The sequence below is a fragment of the Vitis riparia genome, chromosome 18 (genome assembly GCF_004353265.1).
Source record: "Vitis riparia cultivar Riparia Gloire de Montpellier isolate 1030 chromosome 18, EGFV_Vit.rip_1.0, whole genome shotgun sequence".
Lineage (NCBI taxonomy): Eukaryota > Viridiplantae > Streptophyta > Magnoliopsida > Vitales > Vitaceae > Vitis > Vitis riparia.
In genome coordinates, this window is record NC_048448.1 from 21,981,428 (window position 1) to 22,002,109 (window position 20,682).

Below are 20,682 nucleotides of genomic sequence, written 5' to 3' on the forward strand. Positions count from 1 at the left end.
CTCGAACCCACCCCATTGCCATTCCTATAAACATATTCCAAAATAAGGAAAAAAAATTGCATTTCTAACAAATTCATACCAATCCCCATAGTTATATAAATAACAATAACTATCCTAATTGAAGGGATATAAATTCAAATTAAGGCTCAAAGTAGGATAGTTAGTGTTATCTATGAAAACTTTTTGTGTTTGCTGAAGAAGTTCAATTTATATAAACATGCCAGCTGAAATTACATGCAAATGAAGGACAAACTGTAAACATGAGAGAATTGCACGGGAGAAGGGAGATATCTATTCATACATGACCATTATGACAAAGTGGATAGTAAGAGAGTTAGGCATGGAAACCTTAAAACGTGAAGGCCAGAGATAAGATATTGGAGGAAACTAAACAGAATTTGGGAAGAATAACGACAATGCCAATTAATCTATTTAGTTTCCTCCAATTCTCACCTACGACTTTGACAGCCATTTGCTCCACAACTGTTTATAGGCATAAACTTGGACCGGTTAGTATTTATAAGCACTTCCAACAGCTTTGCAACATGCATTAGACAAGAGAAGAAATGTAGAATCTTCATGAACAGCATGACTTGCATGCCCATGACAAAGAATCACAGAAATCTTCCCTTCTTTGGTACCAAATGAAATATTTATCTACTGATCAAGTTATGTGACCGAACAAGTAAGGCTTAACATTTGTAATTTTTCTAGCCTTTGCTAGACCAATCAAAGATCCTAATTCTCTTAATTTGACTAAAGTTTCAAAAAGTTTGTCAGTGAACTTTTGTTCAAAAAAAAAATATTCTTTGAGTAGCTATGAGAACCTTAATTGTGCTCACATCTCATCAGAATACCTTCAATCTAAGTTTTGTGTTTTATTGCCTTTTCTTTTTTTAAAATTAAAAAAAAAAAAAATTCCATGAATCTCGTACTATGTTCTTTTCTACTTTTGCTTTGATTTACTTTATAGAATTTAACATCTAACAAATTAATTTTGAATTAAATCTTAGATGATCCTGGGATCTACTTTGAGAAACACCCTCCAATTAATGAACCTTTTTACAAAGGAGTGATGACCGGTAAGCCTTTTGAACGGATGTTCCAATAACGTAGAAATAGGTTTGTTTTATTGAGCAGAACACAATGAGTTGAAACCAGTTTGATGATTAATATGAAAACAAGCAGAAGCATGATTTGTTTGATCAACTTATGAACCCACTTCAACAGCCTCGCAACCTCTCTCTATGGAGGCCTTGACAGCATCTAGTACGAGTTGTGTCTTCCTAGTCATAGCTGGCCACTTGTTATTAGGTTCCTTACCATCTCGCTTAATACCCGCAACCAAACCAACAAATTCACGCATCATCAGGGCCTCCTGCGGAAGATCGTTTGCGACAGAGTGCTCACTCGGCCTTGCTTTCCATCCTGTCGAAAGCTCCTCCAAGCAAGACTCCGAAGCAGTAGAATAGGATGCAGTGTCGTGCTTAAAAGGAATAACAAAGTCATGAAGCTGCAAAGTTCCCTTGGTTCCCGTAGCAGTTATCTCCATGGTCAGATTAGATAGGACCGAGCAATGGAAGGTTGCTGCTTTGCCATCGGCCCAATCTAGAGAAGCTCCGCAGGATAAAAGTACTCCGGCGTTGTTGAAGACGGACCCAGGCAGAGCTGTGACCGAGTTAGGCAGTTGGTGGTCAGCAGCCCAGAGGATTGCCCTAATGCAGTACCACCCACAATCACCAAGAGCACCAAGACCATCAAGATCGGGCTTAAGGCGAAAATCATTCTCCAGAAACTCAGGATTAGCATAATATGTGAAGCAGCAGTGTATCTGAGGCACCAGTATGATTAGATGATCATTTTCAAAGAAGAACCAACCCCAGTATACAAACCTGGAGAATAGCTAAAAGAACAATGAATTTAGGAAGACAAAAAAAAAAAAAAAAGTGACATACCAAAAAAAAAAAGAAAATCGTTTGTAAATGCTTACTTTTATTATTAAAATATTTTTAAAATCATTACTTTAAACATACGAGTGAATGGTTTTTCTGATATCACTCACAATTTTTTGTAATACAAAGCACAAATTCTTATTTTTGCTATGAAATATATATATATATATATGAGAACTTGAAAGGAAAATTAGACTTAGACTGTACTACTTTTGAATCAGAGAAAGTTATTTTATTTTAAGCATTACAGTAAGGAATCAAATGATGGTTGAATGTGAAATAATCTATTCAAATATATATATATATAAAAGACCTCCGATCTCAGCAGATGATAAGATAATGATTAATGATCATTTAAGGAAAAAAACTAAACACTATTACCGATTTGAGTTGGCCGAAACGCTGCGTGTCGGAGATGAACTCCTTCATCTCAGGCGTCCGAGGGTGATGCATCCACAACGTACCGTCCATGAACTGCACCCCACTAGCCTCGCACGCCGCCAACACTCGGTCCAGTTCCACCACATCCGGCGCCACAGGCTTCTCCAGAAGCACGTGCTTCTTCTTCTCCGCGGCCGCCACCGCCCATTTCGGCTGCAACTTGGCCGGAAGAGGGACATACACCGCATCCACGTCCGGGTCGTCCAGCACCGCCTCGTAGCTCTCGTACATCTTCACCCACGACGGGAATCCATCAGCCGACGTGATCCCTGTTGCCTTGTGGATCCGGCGGCTGCCGATGGCAACGAGGGTGGCGTTGGGAACAAGAGCAATGGCCTTGGACAGCTTGGATAGCCTTCGCGATATCTCGCCGTAACCCAATATTCCCAATCGGATGGGTGTCTCCGCCATGGTTTTTCAGTGCCGGGGAGAGGGTAGGTGGGTGTTGCCGGCCACTGCTGAACTTAGATTTTAGGATAAGATATACACAACATGAGAAGAGAGATTCATATTTATTATTTCATACAAATTTGAGAAGAATGGAAAAAGTAGGAAAACTCTTAATGGAAGATTTTTATTCTATATATGTATTTTTATTTTTTTATTTTTTTATTTTTTATCTTTATCTGCTTTATTTTTTTTATTATTATTTTTTGTTCCTTGCATCATCTTTAATGCCAACACTGTTCTTGTCTCTTTTCGTGGCTCCGACGAATCCGATATTTTGTCTCAAACAACGTGACAGGGAAGATTTCTTGGGCACAGTAAACTATTAAAAAGAAATATTTAAGTAATTATAAATATAAAAATTAAAATATTCGTTAATAATACTTTTTTTAAAAATTCTATTATTATTCTTAAAGGGCTTTTATATTTGTAATTAATTCTTAATCTGTTATTATATATGCTTTGGAATATAGGTGGTGAACATATAGAATACTCAAAGTAGCCAATTTTATATTTTCAAATCTTTTCTTGGAATATTCCTCAAATTAAAAATTTTTCAAAAAGTTAAAATTTTTGTTAAATTGGCAAAAAGAATAGTTCTAATTGGAACATTTGCTTTAAAAGATGTTTTCAAACCGCTAAATCTTAAAAAAAATAATAATAATTTTAAAGCACAAAAAGCACAATATATTTTTGAGGCAAATCAAATTACCATTAACTCAATAATTATCAGAAATATTTGATTAAAAAATATGAAATAATTCTCAAATTATAAATTTAACATTTCTCATGTTTTTATTTGAAAAGAACCTTATTTTTTTATATAAATATTTTTTTATCATTTCAAGTATTTATTTATAGTTTTTCAAAGAAGTTATTTTTTACAAGAAAATAATAAAAATATTTTTGTTAAAATAAGACAAAAAAAATGACAGAAGGTTAAATTTTAAAATTTTAATTTTCATTAATCATTTTAATTAAATAATCCTAATTATTAACAAAAAAAAATATTATATATAATGCAATAAATATTTTAAAAATCAAGGGTCATTAAGACAAATAATTCTTTGAAAATCAAATAAATAAATCATTATTTATAACACAAAATAGATGATTCATGAACCTAAAAATTAACAATTTGAGTGATCTTTAAGGGGCACGAAGGGGTAACGAAGAAGATGAAGCAACAGGGGCACGTGCCAAGTGGACCCCATGTAGCTTTCCTTTGTCGTATACTAAAAATAGGAACAACTAACAAGTTTTACAAAAAAATATTATTTTTACCTACTCTTCTTAAAAATTACAAAAAGTAATTTTAAAATTAAAGATTGTAAAAATTGTTAATGCCTTAAATTTTGTAAGCAATTTTTAAAAATTATGTATTTTTAAAAGTAAATTTATAAGTGTTATAAAACGAAAAAAATGTAAGTTATTAAAGAGCTCTGGATGGGTCTTCTACAATAGATTGGAAGCCTTTTTATAGGTGTTCCAAATGACTTTCATAAATAACCCTTCCATTTGACATTTTAATTCCATAATTAATGTAGTGGTCATTCTCCACACCATTTACAACAAATACGGCTTTCATTTGAGAATTATTATTAAAAAAATTGTAACATCACCGAGGATATTGTTTGGATTACATTTCCTATATTTAATTTTAAAAAATAAAAAATTATATAAAAACACTGTTTTTTATTTTCAAAACACTTTCTAAAATTTTCAAAAGTAAAACAAAGAATCAATTTTTAAAAGAATACAAGGTAAATTTTTGTTTTTTAGCACTAAAATTTTTATACTTTATACAATATTTTTATTTTTAAAAATTAAAAATAGAAAATATATTAATCTTTTTTGGCCTATCAAAACAATAAACAATTATAGAGAAGGTTGAAAAAAAATATCTAATAAATATAGTTAGGGTAGAGTTGAGGGAGGAGGTTGACAAGGCAGCAAAAATCTCTAATAAATAATATAGATGCAACTACAATATAATAATTATAGAAGGCTATATCAAAAGACACTAATATTTCGTGTGATATAAAATGTGGACAAAATAAATGAATGAACATTCAAAAGCGAAAGCCCAAAACATATAACATTAAAGCCCAATAACACACCCAATAAAATCCCCAGCAGCCCAGCCCAGTCCAATGGGCTCAAACTAGGCTAAACCGGTAAATAGGCCCAATACAAGCCCACACCATCAAAATTTCTTACCCAAACTTTACTTGATCTCTCTCACACCCTCTCCTTCAATCCTTAAACCAAGCTTTGATGATCAAATTAGATTAGTCTTGGATCAGATCGAGTCTACATGTGTTGACTCGAGTATAATATGTATTGCATAATAATAATAATAATCTTTAAAAACATGCAAAATAAAATACTATTTGTACATATAAATATAAATTTAAATTATATCACTAATTAAAATAATAAAGAAGGTTCAAATTGGGCACAAATTACCCTTAATCCAAACATCATTCAAATTAAGGGTAGACATTTTTCGGTTTGGGTCGATATGGTTCGGTTCTCGTATTCATCAATCCAATTTAATATTATTTCAATTTGGTCGGGTTCCATTTTCTCCTCATGGTAAAGGTTAAATGATCAACATTAGCACTTTGTACTTTAAAATACAAATAAAGATATAAAATTAAAGTGTTGTTTGTTACACTTTTTATTTTCTATTTTTGAATATAGAAAATGATAGTCACTTATCAAAAACCATAAAATTCAGTTCCATTTAAAAATTTTCAAAACTAACTTTATCGATTCAATTTTCGGTTTTTTATCTTCAACAATAAAAACCAAACCAAATCGATATTGTAGGATTTATATATAAATATTCAGTGTTTTACGAATTTTATTTATATTAGACTCTATTAAAGTAACTCATTGTTCTTTAACTATGGTTAAATAAATTTTAAATGTATTCATTTTATTTTGGACTAAAAAATTAAAATATAGTTTGAATTTCAAAATTAAGTTTGCTTTAATTTGTTTTAAAACTAAAATCAACTTGCATCCAACCAACGATCTAAACTGAACCAAATCGACCTCAATTATTAAGATAGAGTTTTTTAACTATAGGATGAGCTAGAGTAAGAGAGCTAGTTATGGGTTTGTTAGAGCCACTTATATGAGCTCCTTCTCTTTCTTTTTTCTATAATCTTGTGGATTCAATAAAGAAGGGTTTTCTTCTCAAATTCCTCTGTTATTTCTAATATGGTATCAGAGCAACGTCACAAATCGCTCAATCGTAAAAACTTCTAATTTAGTACTTATGGACGACTCTTCCTTCATAATGGAGACCATATCTAAGTCTCATCCTTGTCTCTCATCAATTGATCTACAATACTTGGGGTCGTGCCATGCATATGGCTCTAGCTAACAATGAAAAACAAGATCAACTTCATCGATGGCACCATTTCTCACACGTTGCCACATCTAAGGAAGTTGGCAACTTAGAGAGGGAACCAAGCCAACACGGACAGTTCAAAAGAAAATAATAATAAAGAAGTAAAGGAGAGATCCATAGAAACCAAACAAAATGAAAAGCACACGTAAGTAAGCCCAGAGCCACTCCATGTGCAAACTATATGCATGGATGGGACAAAGGCAGGGTAAATACTACAAGTCTACAACTGCATGCATTAGGAAAGCATAATAAAAAGGGTGGAATGGTTAAGAGAGGGGTCTACCAAGGTGACGGCCGGCGTCGAGGCGTACTTGTGGAGAAAGGGGTGAGCTTTGTGGCGAGGTTGGTGAGGCCGTGGAGACGGGTATAAAGGTGATGTGGGATTGGGTTAAAGAGGGATGGATACAGGCCGTGTATGGGGGGCTGTTGTGGTGATCATTTTTGGTGAGAGCGACGATGTTATAGGGGAGGTGGGATGGTGAGTGGTTTGGAGAGGATGTAAGTAGTGAAGCAGATGTTATGGGGAGAAAGGTTGAGGGTTGTGGAGGATGGTTTCAGGAGTGCGGGGGGTTGAAGGCCGGCTGAAGGAGAGGGTTTTCGATGAGAGGAAGGCTGCATGGGGACAGGCCGTGAATGGGAGCTGGATTGTGGAGATTCCCTTGCAGAAGAAGGCGGGTGGGTTCTTCTTTGCTAGTGGAAGTGCGTTGAAGCGGTCAAAAAATCCAAATAAGTGGTGGGCCATCCTCTGTTTTCTTTCCTGGCTGGAGTTGGTTCCAGAGAAAGACGGAAGGGTTGTGCGCCGCTCCGCCCCCTTTTGCTTGGTCTCCTTCTGCATGTATCTGCTCCACTGCAATCACGTGAAGGCAGACATCCGCACCCAGTGCAACCCCCCTTCGTTCACGTTATATTGTCATTTTTATTATTAATATAAATATACAATATTATCATTAGTCCATCATATTATTATATTATAAATGTAATTATTATTATTATTATTTTAAATTATAAATATAAATTAAAAATTAAAATTGAACATGCGTATATATTTCAATTAAAAGATAATAACAACTTTCAAAATGCTTATTCTTCCTGTGGATTTTAAAAGATCACCATAAAGTAAGAGCATAAATCTTATACAAAATAAATAAATAAGATTCTTGGTTGAAAAGAAAATTTCAAAAAGATTTTAACAAAAATATTTAAATTGTGAACACTTATTTCCTATATTCTTCACAAAGCAAATAAAACAACTTAATTTCATGTATTTATAGCTTAAGATAAAGATACATGCACCTATTGATATGAAAGGAGATTCATGTAATTTATGTCAGTATATATATATATTTTTTTTTTTTAAATCGAACAAAATTATATATTAGTCAATGTCTATTGCACCATTTGGATATCATTTGTAATAACGAAAATACTGATTTTTACGAATATATCAATAACTTAATTTTACAAATATATCAAAATATATTAGTGGAATTTTTGATATAAAATATCAAAGAGATAGAAATTGATCAAAATTTATAAAAATTTAAGAAAGATTTTAAGAAATAATTTAAAAAGTAATAATAGGCATTTTGAGGTTATTTTGATAAAGAAATTAATATGTATGATATAATTATGACATTGAATAATAATATTCAGAATTTAAAAGTAAATTTTATATAGATTTATGTAATTTAAATGTATTCAAATGAATTCAATGATATAAAAGAAATGATAATGCAAATATAAATATTTTTATTTTAAAATATTGATAATTTTATTTATAAATTAATTTATATTTATTTTTATTCAATTATTATATAAAATACACCATAATTAAAATAAATTTACAACAATTTTATTATAATTAATGCATATTATATATGAGTAAAGAATCTAATTATAATATAAATATATGTATGCATATTATCTGCTACATAGTAACATATAAGAAGTAGTATGTCAGTCCCACATTAGTCAGAGATAACATTCAGAACAAAACCCGAGTGCATGCACAATCACACAAGCTTGTATGGCGAGCTGGGCTAGTGGAGATGCATTGGGCTGACCTATAACGGCCCATTTATTAATTAAATATGTATTACTTAATTAAGTCAAATACTTCTCTGGTTTTTGTTTTTTTTTTTTTTTTTTTTTGAAATTTCTCACTTAAGGACAAATTAAATTCCTTCTTCACTCTCTCAAATAGATCTAATTTAACAAATGATTAATAAAAAAAAATTGTGCTTCATAAGTATAAAATAGAAAATTGATTCTCACAACCCACCTACATCCCATTCTTAGCTAATATTTACCAAAGTACACATGGTTTTGGTACGCCATTGATTGTTAGTATAAGAATATGAATGAAGGCTAGTAAAAATGTTCTCTCCATGATTCATTTTTCTTTAAGAAAAACATTTGATTTGTAGATTTAACCACATGATAAAATAGTAATAGTAATAATAATAATAATAATAATAATAATAATAATAATAATAATAATAATGCCTTTTACATAAATTTATATAATTGAAAGATTGGGTTCAAAGTTTTCTTATTAATTAAGGTTCTATTTACTTCTCGAAAAAGTTTGAGGAACACGGGTAAAAAAAATAACAGATAAAAATGAAAAAGAAAAGTAAATATAAAATTAATAAAGTTTTCTTGTATATTTCTTCATAAACATGGAATAGAGAATTTAAAATATTTAAAATTTTAAATATATCACATATAAATATATGAAAAAAAAAACCCATTAATATAATAATAATAATAATAATAATAATAATAATATTGTTTCATCCTCTTTCAACTCTAGACTTGAGCATTACTCATCTACAAGGATAACAATGGGAAAGAGGAGGGTTGCTTAAGTTGATTCCTCTCAAATGATCAAGTCAACCATGATTTTGAGTAAGAGGGATTTAATGGCTAGGGAGTGATTGATTACTTACATTACTTCGGGAAATGGCTTCCTTTTTATGGTTTCCATAAGGTAGAATTCTTACCTTTTCTAAGGAATCAATTAGAAGGGGATTACTAATGGGATCATTGATTACTTCAAATCATCAAATTACTTAATGGTGCTTGTTACATCTCAGCAATAACCATTATGAATGAATAAATTTGGCTGTTTCAACCCTAATGAGGGGTCATACCCTGAAGTTATTAATATGAGGTTGTCCTATAGAAGGGATGGATTTGTTTTCATCCATATAAAAACACATTGCTATAATAGTGGGGAATATCCCCTCGTTGTAATAATGGTCATCAACTCTTATTTAATGTGCTTTGATGAGGAGGGATTCATTGAGATGATGTAGCAAGTGAGCATCTTCAAATTATGTGTTGTTTTGGCCATTCCATGCATTAGTGGATTATTTTTTTCCTTGCATCTTCCTCCTCATTTCCAAGGATTTTAAATAAATGAATGGGAAAATATGAGCCTATTTGGGAAGTGTTTTTTATTTTTATTATTTAAAAACTAAAAACATGTTTGGTAAGGAATGGTGTTTTTATTCTCCGTGTTTTTTTTTTTTATGTTTTTTGGACCTCATTTTTTGAGAACAACTTGAAGATGTTTTCACCTATTTTTTGTACTATTCAGAAGAAAAAAAAGAGAGGATTATTCTCCACGTTTTCAAAAGGGTTTTCTCTATGTTCTTGTATTTCCCTTTCTCAACTTAATCATGTTGTTAAATCTAAAAACGATTAGGTTAAAACCCTTCTAAATTAGACCTAATTTTCTAAATCCAAAATTAGAGAAAGAGCACATTTGGAACCAACATGGAATTTGTCACCCCTTCGTGTATGATGAACAATCTAGAAAGAAGAAAAAAAAATCCATTGGTAAATGGTCTCTCCTTAATCTATTAGTTTTATGGGGTAGGGATTTGGGGGAAGTTATTATACACAAAAACCCATCTTTAACTTGATTTGGAAGCATAAGGAAAAAAAAATGCTATTACAATTGTTGATACTAGGTCAACTGAGGATGGATTCCTCCCTTAGATGTGGCAGTGAAAGCTTTTGTTCAGATGTTGGAATTTGGGCTTTCTGCTTCCTTGCACAAAGATGTCCAGATGGGTTGTCCAAACACACCCTCCGAAGCCCAAGTCAGACTTTGGAATGAATAGGAACCCTTAGAGAGAGAAAGAGAGAGTAGGTGAGAGAACTTACAATGTTGCCCTCCCCTAATGAATTATGCTTCAATGAGGGTTTTACAGTGCTCGATGGGGGGAGAGTACAGAAGTACTGAGTTGGCCATTGACTTAATGTTGTAGTGATGATTGCGCAATAATGACAGGGCAATCATCGTATCTGCAAGGTGGCTGGTGGTTGTGTCAGACGACGCATCATGGCACAACTTGTCATCCTTTCAATCCTGTTAAAGGTATGGGACTGGACATGTTAGTCTATTGACATAGATGTAAAGATGGGAAGAGTCCCCTCAGTCATTCCGATGTCAGATAGCCATCATCTCGCATATTAGAGAGGATTTGGGGCTGCCAGGAAGATGCGGTCCGATCAGTGGCCCAAATAGTCTAGATAGAATGTTTCCAGGTGCTTCGAAGGTTGTTCGATCAATGATGGAAGAAGTGACATGTGGTCTAGTTAGGGTTCTACCATGTGGACAGTCGCGTGGAGGTACACGTGGGTAGACATGTGGGATAAGGTCCCACAATGCCCCCTTTAGCAAGTGCACTTATGCCCAAGCAAAGGTGGATGGGTTAAAAATACCCACTGGAATCCCCCAATGTGGGTGAGACACATGTCAGTCATTTAAATGAGGGGCGTTTCCACCGAGGCGTTTTGTTAGGCGGCGTGTCATTTCAGGGTGTGTTCCCCGACGACCTATTTTTTGGGATCCCTAGGGTTTTTTATTCTCTATAAATAGAGGACCCCAGACCTTTGGGAATAGCTTTTGGATGTTTCCTACTCTCACTTTCTACCATTATCTCATTCGCACTCTGCAACTCCAGTCGCCGCCCTCCTGTTGTCCTACTGTTCGCTTTTTTCTAACGGCTCCTGCGTTCTACTTTATTGCAACTCTGGTGGCCATCTATCTTCTCGGTGGTTCCGTCGTTTGTAGCAGTTCTGTTTTTAGGGTGAACGTTCGTTTATGGTAGCGGTGCTTCTTCTGGTTTTAGGTAAGCCATTAATCTCTCGCATAAGTTTATTTACTTTTAATGGTGCATTTTGTTGCTATTGAGATTGTTTGTGGCTTTTCTGGGCTCAATATGGGCGTTGCTGAGGATAGGAAGCAGTGATTTTGTGCCTTTCTGGGAAGGGGAGTCAATGCCGATGGTTCGAACGACGTCGTTTGCTAGATTAGGGCCTTTTTTCCTTTTTGGGTTGGCTTTTTAGGACTATTGTTTAGCCTTTTTGGTTTAAGGCCTCTGTGGAGCATGGTTAGAGGGAGCCTTGGTTAGGGCTTGCTTTGTAGGTCGTGCCAAGAGTTCTGCCTAACTGTGGGCCATGGGCCTATGTAGGTTGTTCGCTGTACACCTGAAGTACTGCTTATGAGCAGGAGGGCCAAGTAACTACTTTCTAATGTCTGACCATTGTGTCGTGCAAGTCTTACTCGGTCCATTGCCTTAGCATGTCAATGCGAGGGGGTATTGCATCTACCAGTGCGGCTGGTAAGGGCGAGAAAGGTGGTCGGACAAGAGAAGGCATCGATAGTGATCATTCAAAAAAGCCTATCGAACTCCTTTCTAAGCGGGAGTTTAGGGAGCGTTTTCGCGTACCGAATGGCATTTCTATACGCTTGATGGATGGTAGCCCTATGCCTACCGAGAAGGAATCCTTTAATGTCGTTACGTTCAGCAAGGATAAATTCAATGTTGGGCTCCGCTTTCCTCTTCCTTCGTTTTTTAAGTAGTTTCTTCATTTCACGAAGATTCCTTTGTTTTTCCTCTCTCCGAACGATGTTAGAGTGTTGATGGGGTGTAGCATTTTAAATATGTTGTTCCACTTGGACCTTTCTTTACTAGAGGTTCTCATTATTTATACTGTCAAAATGAGTCGGAAAGGGATATTTAGCTTGTCCGCTCATATCCCGTCCCTTCAATTGGTGGCAGGGATTCTGGACTCCCCCAAGGGCACGACTAAGGGGCACGTTGTTATTTCGGGTCCCTATGTTGGTTTAATCGAGCATCCGGGCTGAGAGTTTGAACCGTGTTGTTCGTTGGCGATCTCGGGTAGAATAGGTTGTAGTTCTTTTTGCCTTATCCTTGTAGTTTAACCAATTTAAGGGTTTGCTAGTGATTTCACTTATTTGTTTGCTATAGGGAAGAAGAAGAGAGGTCGACTTGTGGAGTGGGTCGAGAAAGCATCCTTTGATCAGCTCAACAAACTATTTGTGATTTATACCAGCGAGCGTCATCGTCAGACTCTCTTGACTGATCGGAATTTGCTATCAGTGGTCCGGGAACCTCAGCCATACTTTCTCCCCATTCTTTCTTGTCTTGCGCCTAAAGTATTGGTGTCTAGAGAGCATCATGTACTGAGGGACCTTCCTTTCTACGAGGAAGCTCGGGTGGTAGATGCGAAGGCAATGTAAGACCGACTCAATCAAAGAGAGAAAAAGCGTTAGGAGGGGACTCTGAGACAGGCTCCAGGCGTAAGTCGTCTAGCCACTAGCTTTACTACTCACCCTCCTACTAAGAAGAAGTCCGTTCTTCGACCTATTGGAAAGGCCTTGGACTTATCTTTGTCCCATTTTTCTCCTTTGCTCTCTATAGAGGTCGGCACCAAACAGGATTCAATCGAATCGTCTTTCGTGGGGGCCAATTCGAACTAGGAGCTTGAGCTAGTGGTGCCTTGCATCATCATAGAGCCAGAAGAAGAAGAAGAAGAAGAAATGACTCTAAACCTGAGGGTCGGTTTTAAGGAGAAGCAACATAAGCGCTTTCTGAAGCACTTTCGACTGCTCATCCGCCTGTTAAGAGGACTCGCCCAAAGGTTTCTCATGAGGAGTCGGTCTTGGATGCTCCTATGGCGCAGGTGTCCCCATCTGACATTGCTAGGTACGGGCAAAAACTGGTTGTGAGTTCTTCTACTAAGAATGACGTTTGCCTGGTGTAAGACAAGACCCCTATAGGTCATACTCTGGGTGACGATATTAATGACAAAGACGCCCTGATCAAATCTCCTAGCTGGGAGGAGATAACGACGTTATTGAGGCAAATTCCTTGTTTTACTATGCCTGAGCCCCCTGCAACAAGCATAGATGCCTTCTTTCCGCTCACTCGTCGATATTTTGTTGACATGTCTGGCGATTTTCCCATAACTATCGTGCCTCACCTCCCCCACGACACTCCGAAATCTATTTTTTGGTGTATTCATCCGATGAAACAGTACACTACCGTTGAGACGACGAAAGTGGTAAGGTTTGCTTCTTCTTTACTCAAGTTTACTTAATGTCTGACTTCTGACACCCAATTCAATGTTGTTTTAGGGGGTGGTTGCTATTCGCAACTTGATGTAGCAATGAGACTCGCTCTTCAAACGGCTGGAGGTGGTAGAGTCCATGAGGACATTTCTTACCCAATGATTGGATAGCAATAAGGAACTCCACGCTCAACTTGAGAAGACGGAGTGTGACCTGGTTGCCGCTCAGATAGCCATTATTGATGTAGGTAGGTTGCTGAAAGAGGCGAAAGAGAGAAGAAAGACGGCGAAGGCCGAGGCGTGTCGGATGAAAGAGGAAAATGAGGTTGTAGAGGCCAAGTGCAAGGAAACGGGATAGGAGAGAGACCAATTGAGAAATGAGGTGGAGGAACTTCGGGCGGCTTCTGCTGCCCAAAAGAAGGAGTTAGAGGAGCTCCAAGCGGGGTTTGCTGCTGAAAAGAAGGATCTGGAGGAGGATTATCATAAACAAGTTGATGAAATGTTCTTGTTCGGCTACCAATGCTGCATGAGGAAGAACTACATTGCTCGTGATATCCCTAGCTATCATTTTGACGAAAAGGATGCCACAGTTTGTGGTCCTACCCAAGGAAACAAAGATTCGGATACAGTTGGTCCCTCTGATGGGCATTGATTGTTCTTTTGCAGTTTTTTCTTTCATCTTGCTCTATTCGGATTTTGATTATGTAATGACACCTTCCAGTTATAATACATACTCGTTTTATTTTACTTGTGCCTTCGTGCTGAATCTTTTTTCTTTAAGTCTAATTCATTGATAGTATTACTTCAAGTTAGATACATTCTAGGGGCGGATCAGGGGTGTTCCGTCTAGTGTATGCAGATGGTAAACCCCTGAATCTCCAGCCTTAGATACAATGTAAGGTCCTTCCCAGTTTTCTTAGAGTTTCTCGACTCATTTTTCAACCGTGTTTTAGAAAACCCTTCTGACGACTAGAGTCCCAGCCCTAAAGGCACATGGTCGGGCTTTTCTGTTGTAATGGGCTATAACTCTTTGCTAATAGGATGCTATTCGGATAGTTGCGTTCCCTCTTGCTTCGTCTGCCTAATCTAAGTGTTTTTCAAGTTCTTGAATTTCGTCTCTCTGGCCCTGCATGATTGTCTGGGCTGTGGGCATGCCTATCTCCATTGGGATAACTGCATCCATCCCATAGGCAAGAGCAAAGGGAGTAATTCCTTTTGGTCGTTCGGGTGTCATTCGATAGGCCCATATGACTCCGGGCAGTTCATCCACCCACATTTTTTTGGCTTTTTCCAACCTTTTCTTTAGCACAGAGAGCAAAGTTTTGTTCGTTGCCTCTACTTGCCCATTGCTTTGAGGGTAATGTGGAGTGGAGTATAGATTTTTGATCTTTAGCTCCAATCAAAAGGTTTTGAAGGTGATGCTGTCAAATTGTGGCCCATTATTAGCTACAATTGCCCACGGGATTCCGAACTGGTAGATGATGTTTTTCCAGACGAATTTGGAAACGTCTTTATCCTTGATGCTGAAATAAGCCTCTACTTTTACCCATTTTCTACAATAGTCAGTGACTACAAGCAGAAACTTCTTTTGTGCAGCTGCGACAGGTAGGCGACCAACTATGTCCATTCCCTAAAGTGTGAACGACTAAGGGATCGTGACTGGATTGAGGACTTTAGGGGGCATGCGAGGAATGGAGGTGTACCTTTGGCATCAATCACACCTCTTGACGTAGTTCTCAGTGTCTTGTTTCATGGTAGGCCAATGGTATTCTTGCGAATGAGCTCGATGCACCAAGGTACATCTCCCTATGTGATTGCCACACACACCTTCATGTAGTTTAACCAATACATACTATGCCTACATGTCGTTTAAGCACCTGAGGTATGGTCCTCCAAAAGATCGCTTATAGAGGCTATCCTCAATCAGAGTGAAGTGGGAGGCTTGTATTCGGATCTTGTGAGCTTGCTTGCTTTCTTTAGGTAGATCTCCTATCCGGAGGTATGTCTCGATCTCGTGCATCCAATCAATGCCTGTTTCATTGGTATTGCATACAAGTGCGGCTGCTATTGACGATGCAGCTTGGAGGTAGACGGGCAATAATATTGTTTCATTTATAGGAAGGATAGCAGTTATTCCAGCTAAGGCGTCAGCTTGTACGTTTTCTATGCGAGAGATTCTCTTGATGACCCGCTTGTTTAATTTGTCCAAGGTAGTTCATACCTTTGAAAGGTACCGAGCCATGCGTTCATCCTTGGCTTTGTATTCCCTTTGAGTCTGCCTAACAACTAGTTGGGAGTCACTAAGTATTTCGAGCTTAGAAGCTGATAAAGTAAGAGCAAGGCTTAGTCCGACTAGGATTGCCTCATACTCGGCTTTGTTATTAGAGGCTGGGAACCCGAGCTAGATAGCCTGTTCCAGCTACTCTCCGGTTGGTGATTATAAGAGGAGTCCCATTCCGGATCCCGAGACCCGGGATGCTCTATCAACATGCAATATCCACCATCCCTTCTTGGGAAAACCTGCAAATTGATGAAGTTTTTGTGGGGTTTCAACTATGAAGCCAGCCATGACCTGCCCCTTCATCGCTAGTCTAGGCTGATACTTAATTCCATACTCACTGAGTTCAATGATCCATCTTAGCATTCTTCTTGATAGGTCAGGTTTGTGCAGAATGCTTCTACGTGGTTGATTTGTGAGTACCGTCACTTGATGGGCTTGAAAATAAGGGTGGAGCTATCGCGCAACACTTCTTAAGGCTAAAGTTGTTTGTTCCATTTTTGAGTACCGGGTTTCCATGTCAACCATTGCTTTGCTTACGTAGTCGATGGACTTTGCTTCTTGTCTTTCACGCAGTCAAATAGAACAACATTGACAGCATAATCAGATACTACTAGGTACATGTACAGTTGCTCACTAGGTACTACTCAAAATGGGTGGTTGTGTGAGGTAGCGTTTAATCTCCTTGAATGCTTGCTCACAGTCACTTGTCCATCCGGTCACGTTAGCTCTTTTCAATGTGAAGAAGAAGAGCCTTAATTTGTCTATGAATCAGGTTATGAAGCGCCCTAATGCAGCTAGGCAGCTAGTGAGATGTTGCAATTCATTTTTACAACTTGAGGCTGATGTTTCCATTACGGCTTTGATTTGGTACGAATTGACTTCTATTCCCCTTTTGTGTAACCGTGTTTCCTAGGAATTTGCCTGTGTTGACTCCAAAGAGGTGCACTTAGTCGGATTCAACTTCATGTTGTATGCTTTCATCAAACGAAAGGTTTTTTCTAAGTACTGAGTGTGCTCACCCCTAGTTTTGCTTTTTACCACAATGTCATTGATATATACTTCCATAGTGTAGCTGATTAACGATTTAAAAATCTTTGTTATTAGCCTTTGGTAGGTGGCTCCAACGTTTTTGAGTCCAAACGGCATGACCTTCCACAGTGTGGTGTCACAAAGGAGGTCTTCTCTTCATCTAGTTTGAACATAGGAATTTGATGGTAACTGGAGAATGCATCTATGAAAGAGAACATCCCGTGACCGATAGTGGAATCGACTATCTGGTCTATTTGTGGCAATGGGAAGCTATCTTTTGGGCAAACATCATTCAAGTTGGTGTAATCAACACAAACTTGCCATTTACCCCCATTTTTTGGGACAACCACCATATTTTCCAACCACTTCGGATACTCTACTTTCCTTATAAACCTGGCTGTCAATAAATTTTCAACTTCAGCCTGAATGACCATTTTCCTATCCGGATGGAAGCGTCGGACCTTCTGGCGAATAAGCCATGAGAAAGGTATAACATTAAGCCGATGCAAGGTTATTGATGGGTAGATCCTGGGCATGTCAGAATGGGTCCATGCAAAGACGTCTTTGTTCTACTGAAGTACTCCTTCGAGGGCTTGCACTTCTTCTGGTGTTAAGAGAGAGTTGGCATAGGTAAAGTGATCATTTTTTTCTAAGAGATGTATAGTCTGTAGGGGGTCAGCCGTTGACGGATCTCTCTCTGTGGGGCTCTGTAATTTCTATTGTTCCATTGCGCCCGCTGGTTCCGTGGGCGGCTCATTATCACTGGTGGATCCGACCTCTCGTGCTACCTGATAACATTGGCGTGCAGCCAACTGGCTTCCATAGAGGTTGATTTGTCCGTCTTCAGTTAGGTAGCTTACCATTTGGTGATACGTAGAGGGGATGACGTTCATGCCATGTAGCCATGTGCGCCCCATGATGGTATTGAAAGAGGACAAGTCTTCCACCACTGAGAACTGCGCATTCTAGATAACTGGCCCGGCTTGGAAGGGTAGCACAACATTTCCTAGAGATGTGGTTGAAACTCCATTGAATCGTGATATTATCCGCTCGGGATTTTCTAGAGCGGATGGTGGGAACCCCATCTGTTTGAACACGGACATCTGTAACAGGTCGGTTGAGCTGCTTGGATCAACTAAGATCCGCCTTACATCAAAATCGTTGATCCCTAATTCCAGGATTAGGGCATTTTCATGGGACTATAACACCCTATTAGGGTCTATTGGAGGGAATGTAATTATCCTATGTATAGGGCGCGTGCCCCCATCAGACAAGCCAGTTCGGATGGAACTGACCTGCTCCCTTACGGAGGCGGCTCAAAGTAACCTTTGCCTCTTCCGTTTAGAATTGCATTTCTCATCCACCTCCCTCCCCCCTCCCAATGAATGTAGTTGATTACGACTCTAGGGGCCGCCGAAGCTGTAGGGACTTGGGTGACCGGGTCTTAGGTTGTCTCCCTATGCCTCCCCTCTGAGCGGACATACTATTTTAGGTGTCCAGCTCTTACTAGTCTTTCTACTAGATAGTGGAGACTTCTGCATTGCTCCATGGTGTGGCCATGGTCTTTATAGTAGGCACACTTTCTACTCCAGTCCCGCTTCGCCGAATCCATCTTAATTGGCTCTGGCCATCTGAAATTAGATAGATCTCATATCATGGGGAGGAGCTTGTCATATGAAATGTTGAGGGGGGTAAGGCCGGCTTGGTTTGACTATTTTCGTCTGCCTTGCCCTTTACCTGTCTACCTTTGTTGGCTTGTGGTCTTAGAGCTCCTGGTTGAGTCATTCCTGGTAGGTCGATTGGTGACCAGGACTTGCTGAGTAGTTGCGCAGACGTCGTTCTCAAGCATGGAGTATTTTTTTTCTTGCTTGAACAAATCATCCATAGTTGTTGGAAGCTTCTTGGCGAGAGATTCAAAGAAGGGTGTACTCGAGCATATACTCCTTTTAAAGATTTGTAGGACAACGTTTATGCTGTAAGATTCCATTTGGAGGACAACCTGCTTGAATCGCTTCACAGATTCCCTCAATGACTCATTTTCCTGCATCTTTATGTTTTATAGGGTACTGATGTTTTGCTTATGCTACGCTAAGCATATATATATTTTCCCATAAAGGTCTCCGATACATCCCAGAAGTTATTCACGGAGTTCATGGGTAGGTAGTGGAACCACGAAAGAGCCTGACATTGGAGGTTGGCTAGAAAGACCTGGAATAGTAGGGCGTTATTCTCTATGTCAAGGGTCATGAGTTACCTATAGTGCATGATATGGTCAAATGGATCGCTGGTTCCATCATACGTAGAGAATTTTTGGACCATGAACCTTCTTGGGGGCTTGTAGTTGATGATGTAAGGGTTGAAAGACATGGAGAGCATGTCATCCAATCGCCTATTGACAGAACCGGGGGGACCCTTATTGACCAGATTCCCCATTGGTTGTTGTATTAGCAGATGAGGGAGCCAGTCTGTTATGACCGGTGCAGCTGAGGGACCAGGACATGCCTCCTTGGCCGTCATTACATGTTGTTTCCCTCCATGTCGGGCATCTGAGGCCCTAGCATTGCTCACATTGCATCCGATAACTGAGACTTCCTATCGCGTTTCATTTTTGCTAAGATGTGAGTGGAGTCGAAGCTTTCATCTTACGACGTGTGGCAGGCTGGTGGGGATCTTTCCTCATACTGTATTTCTTGTTCATTAGAGGAGAACTCTACATTCCTAGGATATGTCGCCTCCTCGTTTTGCCTGGAGTTCGTTCGCTTTTTCTTTTAGGTTGTTGGCTACGAGAAGGGCCTAATGAGGACACCTGAATACGTAACTCTTCGTTCTCTTCTCTGAGTCTCCTTGTCTTGTAGAGTAGGGCTTACATTTGTCTTTCGCTCTTGCGTTGGCGTCTTTCCATACTTTTGCACCAGTTGAAGTAGCCCTCGCTACCCATGGTCGACGATCGACTTCTGGAGGGTGTTGACATCTTTATTTCGTTCCCATAGACGACGCCAATATTGATACCAGGTCAACTAAGGATGGATTCCTCCCTTGGATGTGGCAGCGAAAGCTTCTGTTCAAATGCTGGAATCTGGACTTTCTGCTTCCCTACATAAAGATGTTTAGATGAGTTGTCCGGACACACCCTCCGAAACCCAAGTCAGACTTTGGAATGAATAGGAACCCTTAGAGAAAGAGAAAGAGAGTAGGTGAGAGAACTCACAGTGTTGCCCCCTCTCTAATGAATTATGCTTCAGTGGGGTTTTTATACTGCTCAATGGGGGAAGAGTACAAAAGTGTTGAGTTGGCCATTGACTTAATGCTGTAGTGATGATTGCACAGTAGTGACAGGGCAATTATCGCATCTGTAAGGTGGCTAACGACTGTGTCAGACGACGCATCATGACACAACTTGTCGTCCCTTCAATCTTGTTGAAGGTATGAGATTGGACGTGTTAGTCTACTGACGTAAACGTAAGGATGGGAAGAGTCCCCTCAGTCATTCCGGTGTTAGATAGCCATTGTCTCGCATATCAGAGAGGATTTGAGGTGGCCTAACTAGTCTGGACAGAATGTTTCTAGGTGCTTCGAAGGTTGTCCGGTCAGTGATGGAAGGAGTAACATGTGGTCTAGTTAGGGTTCTACCATGTGGATAGCCATTTGGAGGTACACACGGGCAGACACGAGGGAGAAGGTCCACACAATAATGTCAATGTAAATATAGGAAAGGG

The 20,682-nt window shown here is 38.5% G+C and overlaps 1 protein-coding gene across 1 annotated transcript; it reads right to left on the reverse strand.

Annotated features, from left to right (window-relative positions):
• Window positions 1-1,027: 1,027 nt before the first annotated feature.
• LOC117907409 (uncharacterized oxidoreductase At4g09670-like) lies at window positions 1,028-2,903 on the reverse strand. The gene is made up of 2 exons (XM_034820944.1): window positions 2,334-2,903; window positions 1,028-1,831 (listed from the first exon to the last, which is right to left on the reverse strand). Exons 1-2 carry the CDS (start codon window positions 2,802-2,804, stop codon window positions 1,211-1,213), a joined length of 1,092 nt encoding a protein of 363 aa, XP_034676835.1. The 5' UTR covers window positions 2,805-2,903; the 3' UTR covers window positions 1,028-1,210.
• Window positions 2,904-20,682: the final 17,779 nt, after the last annotated feature.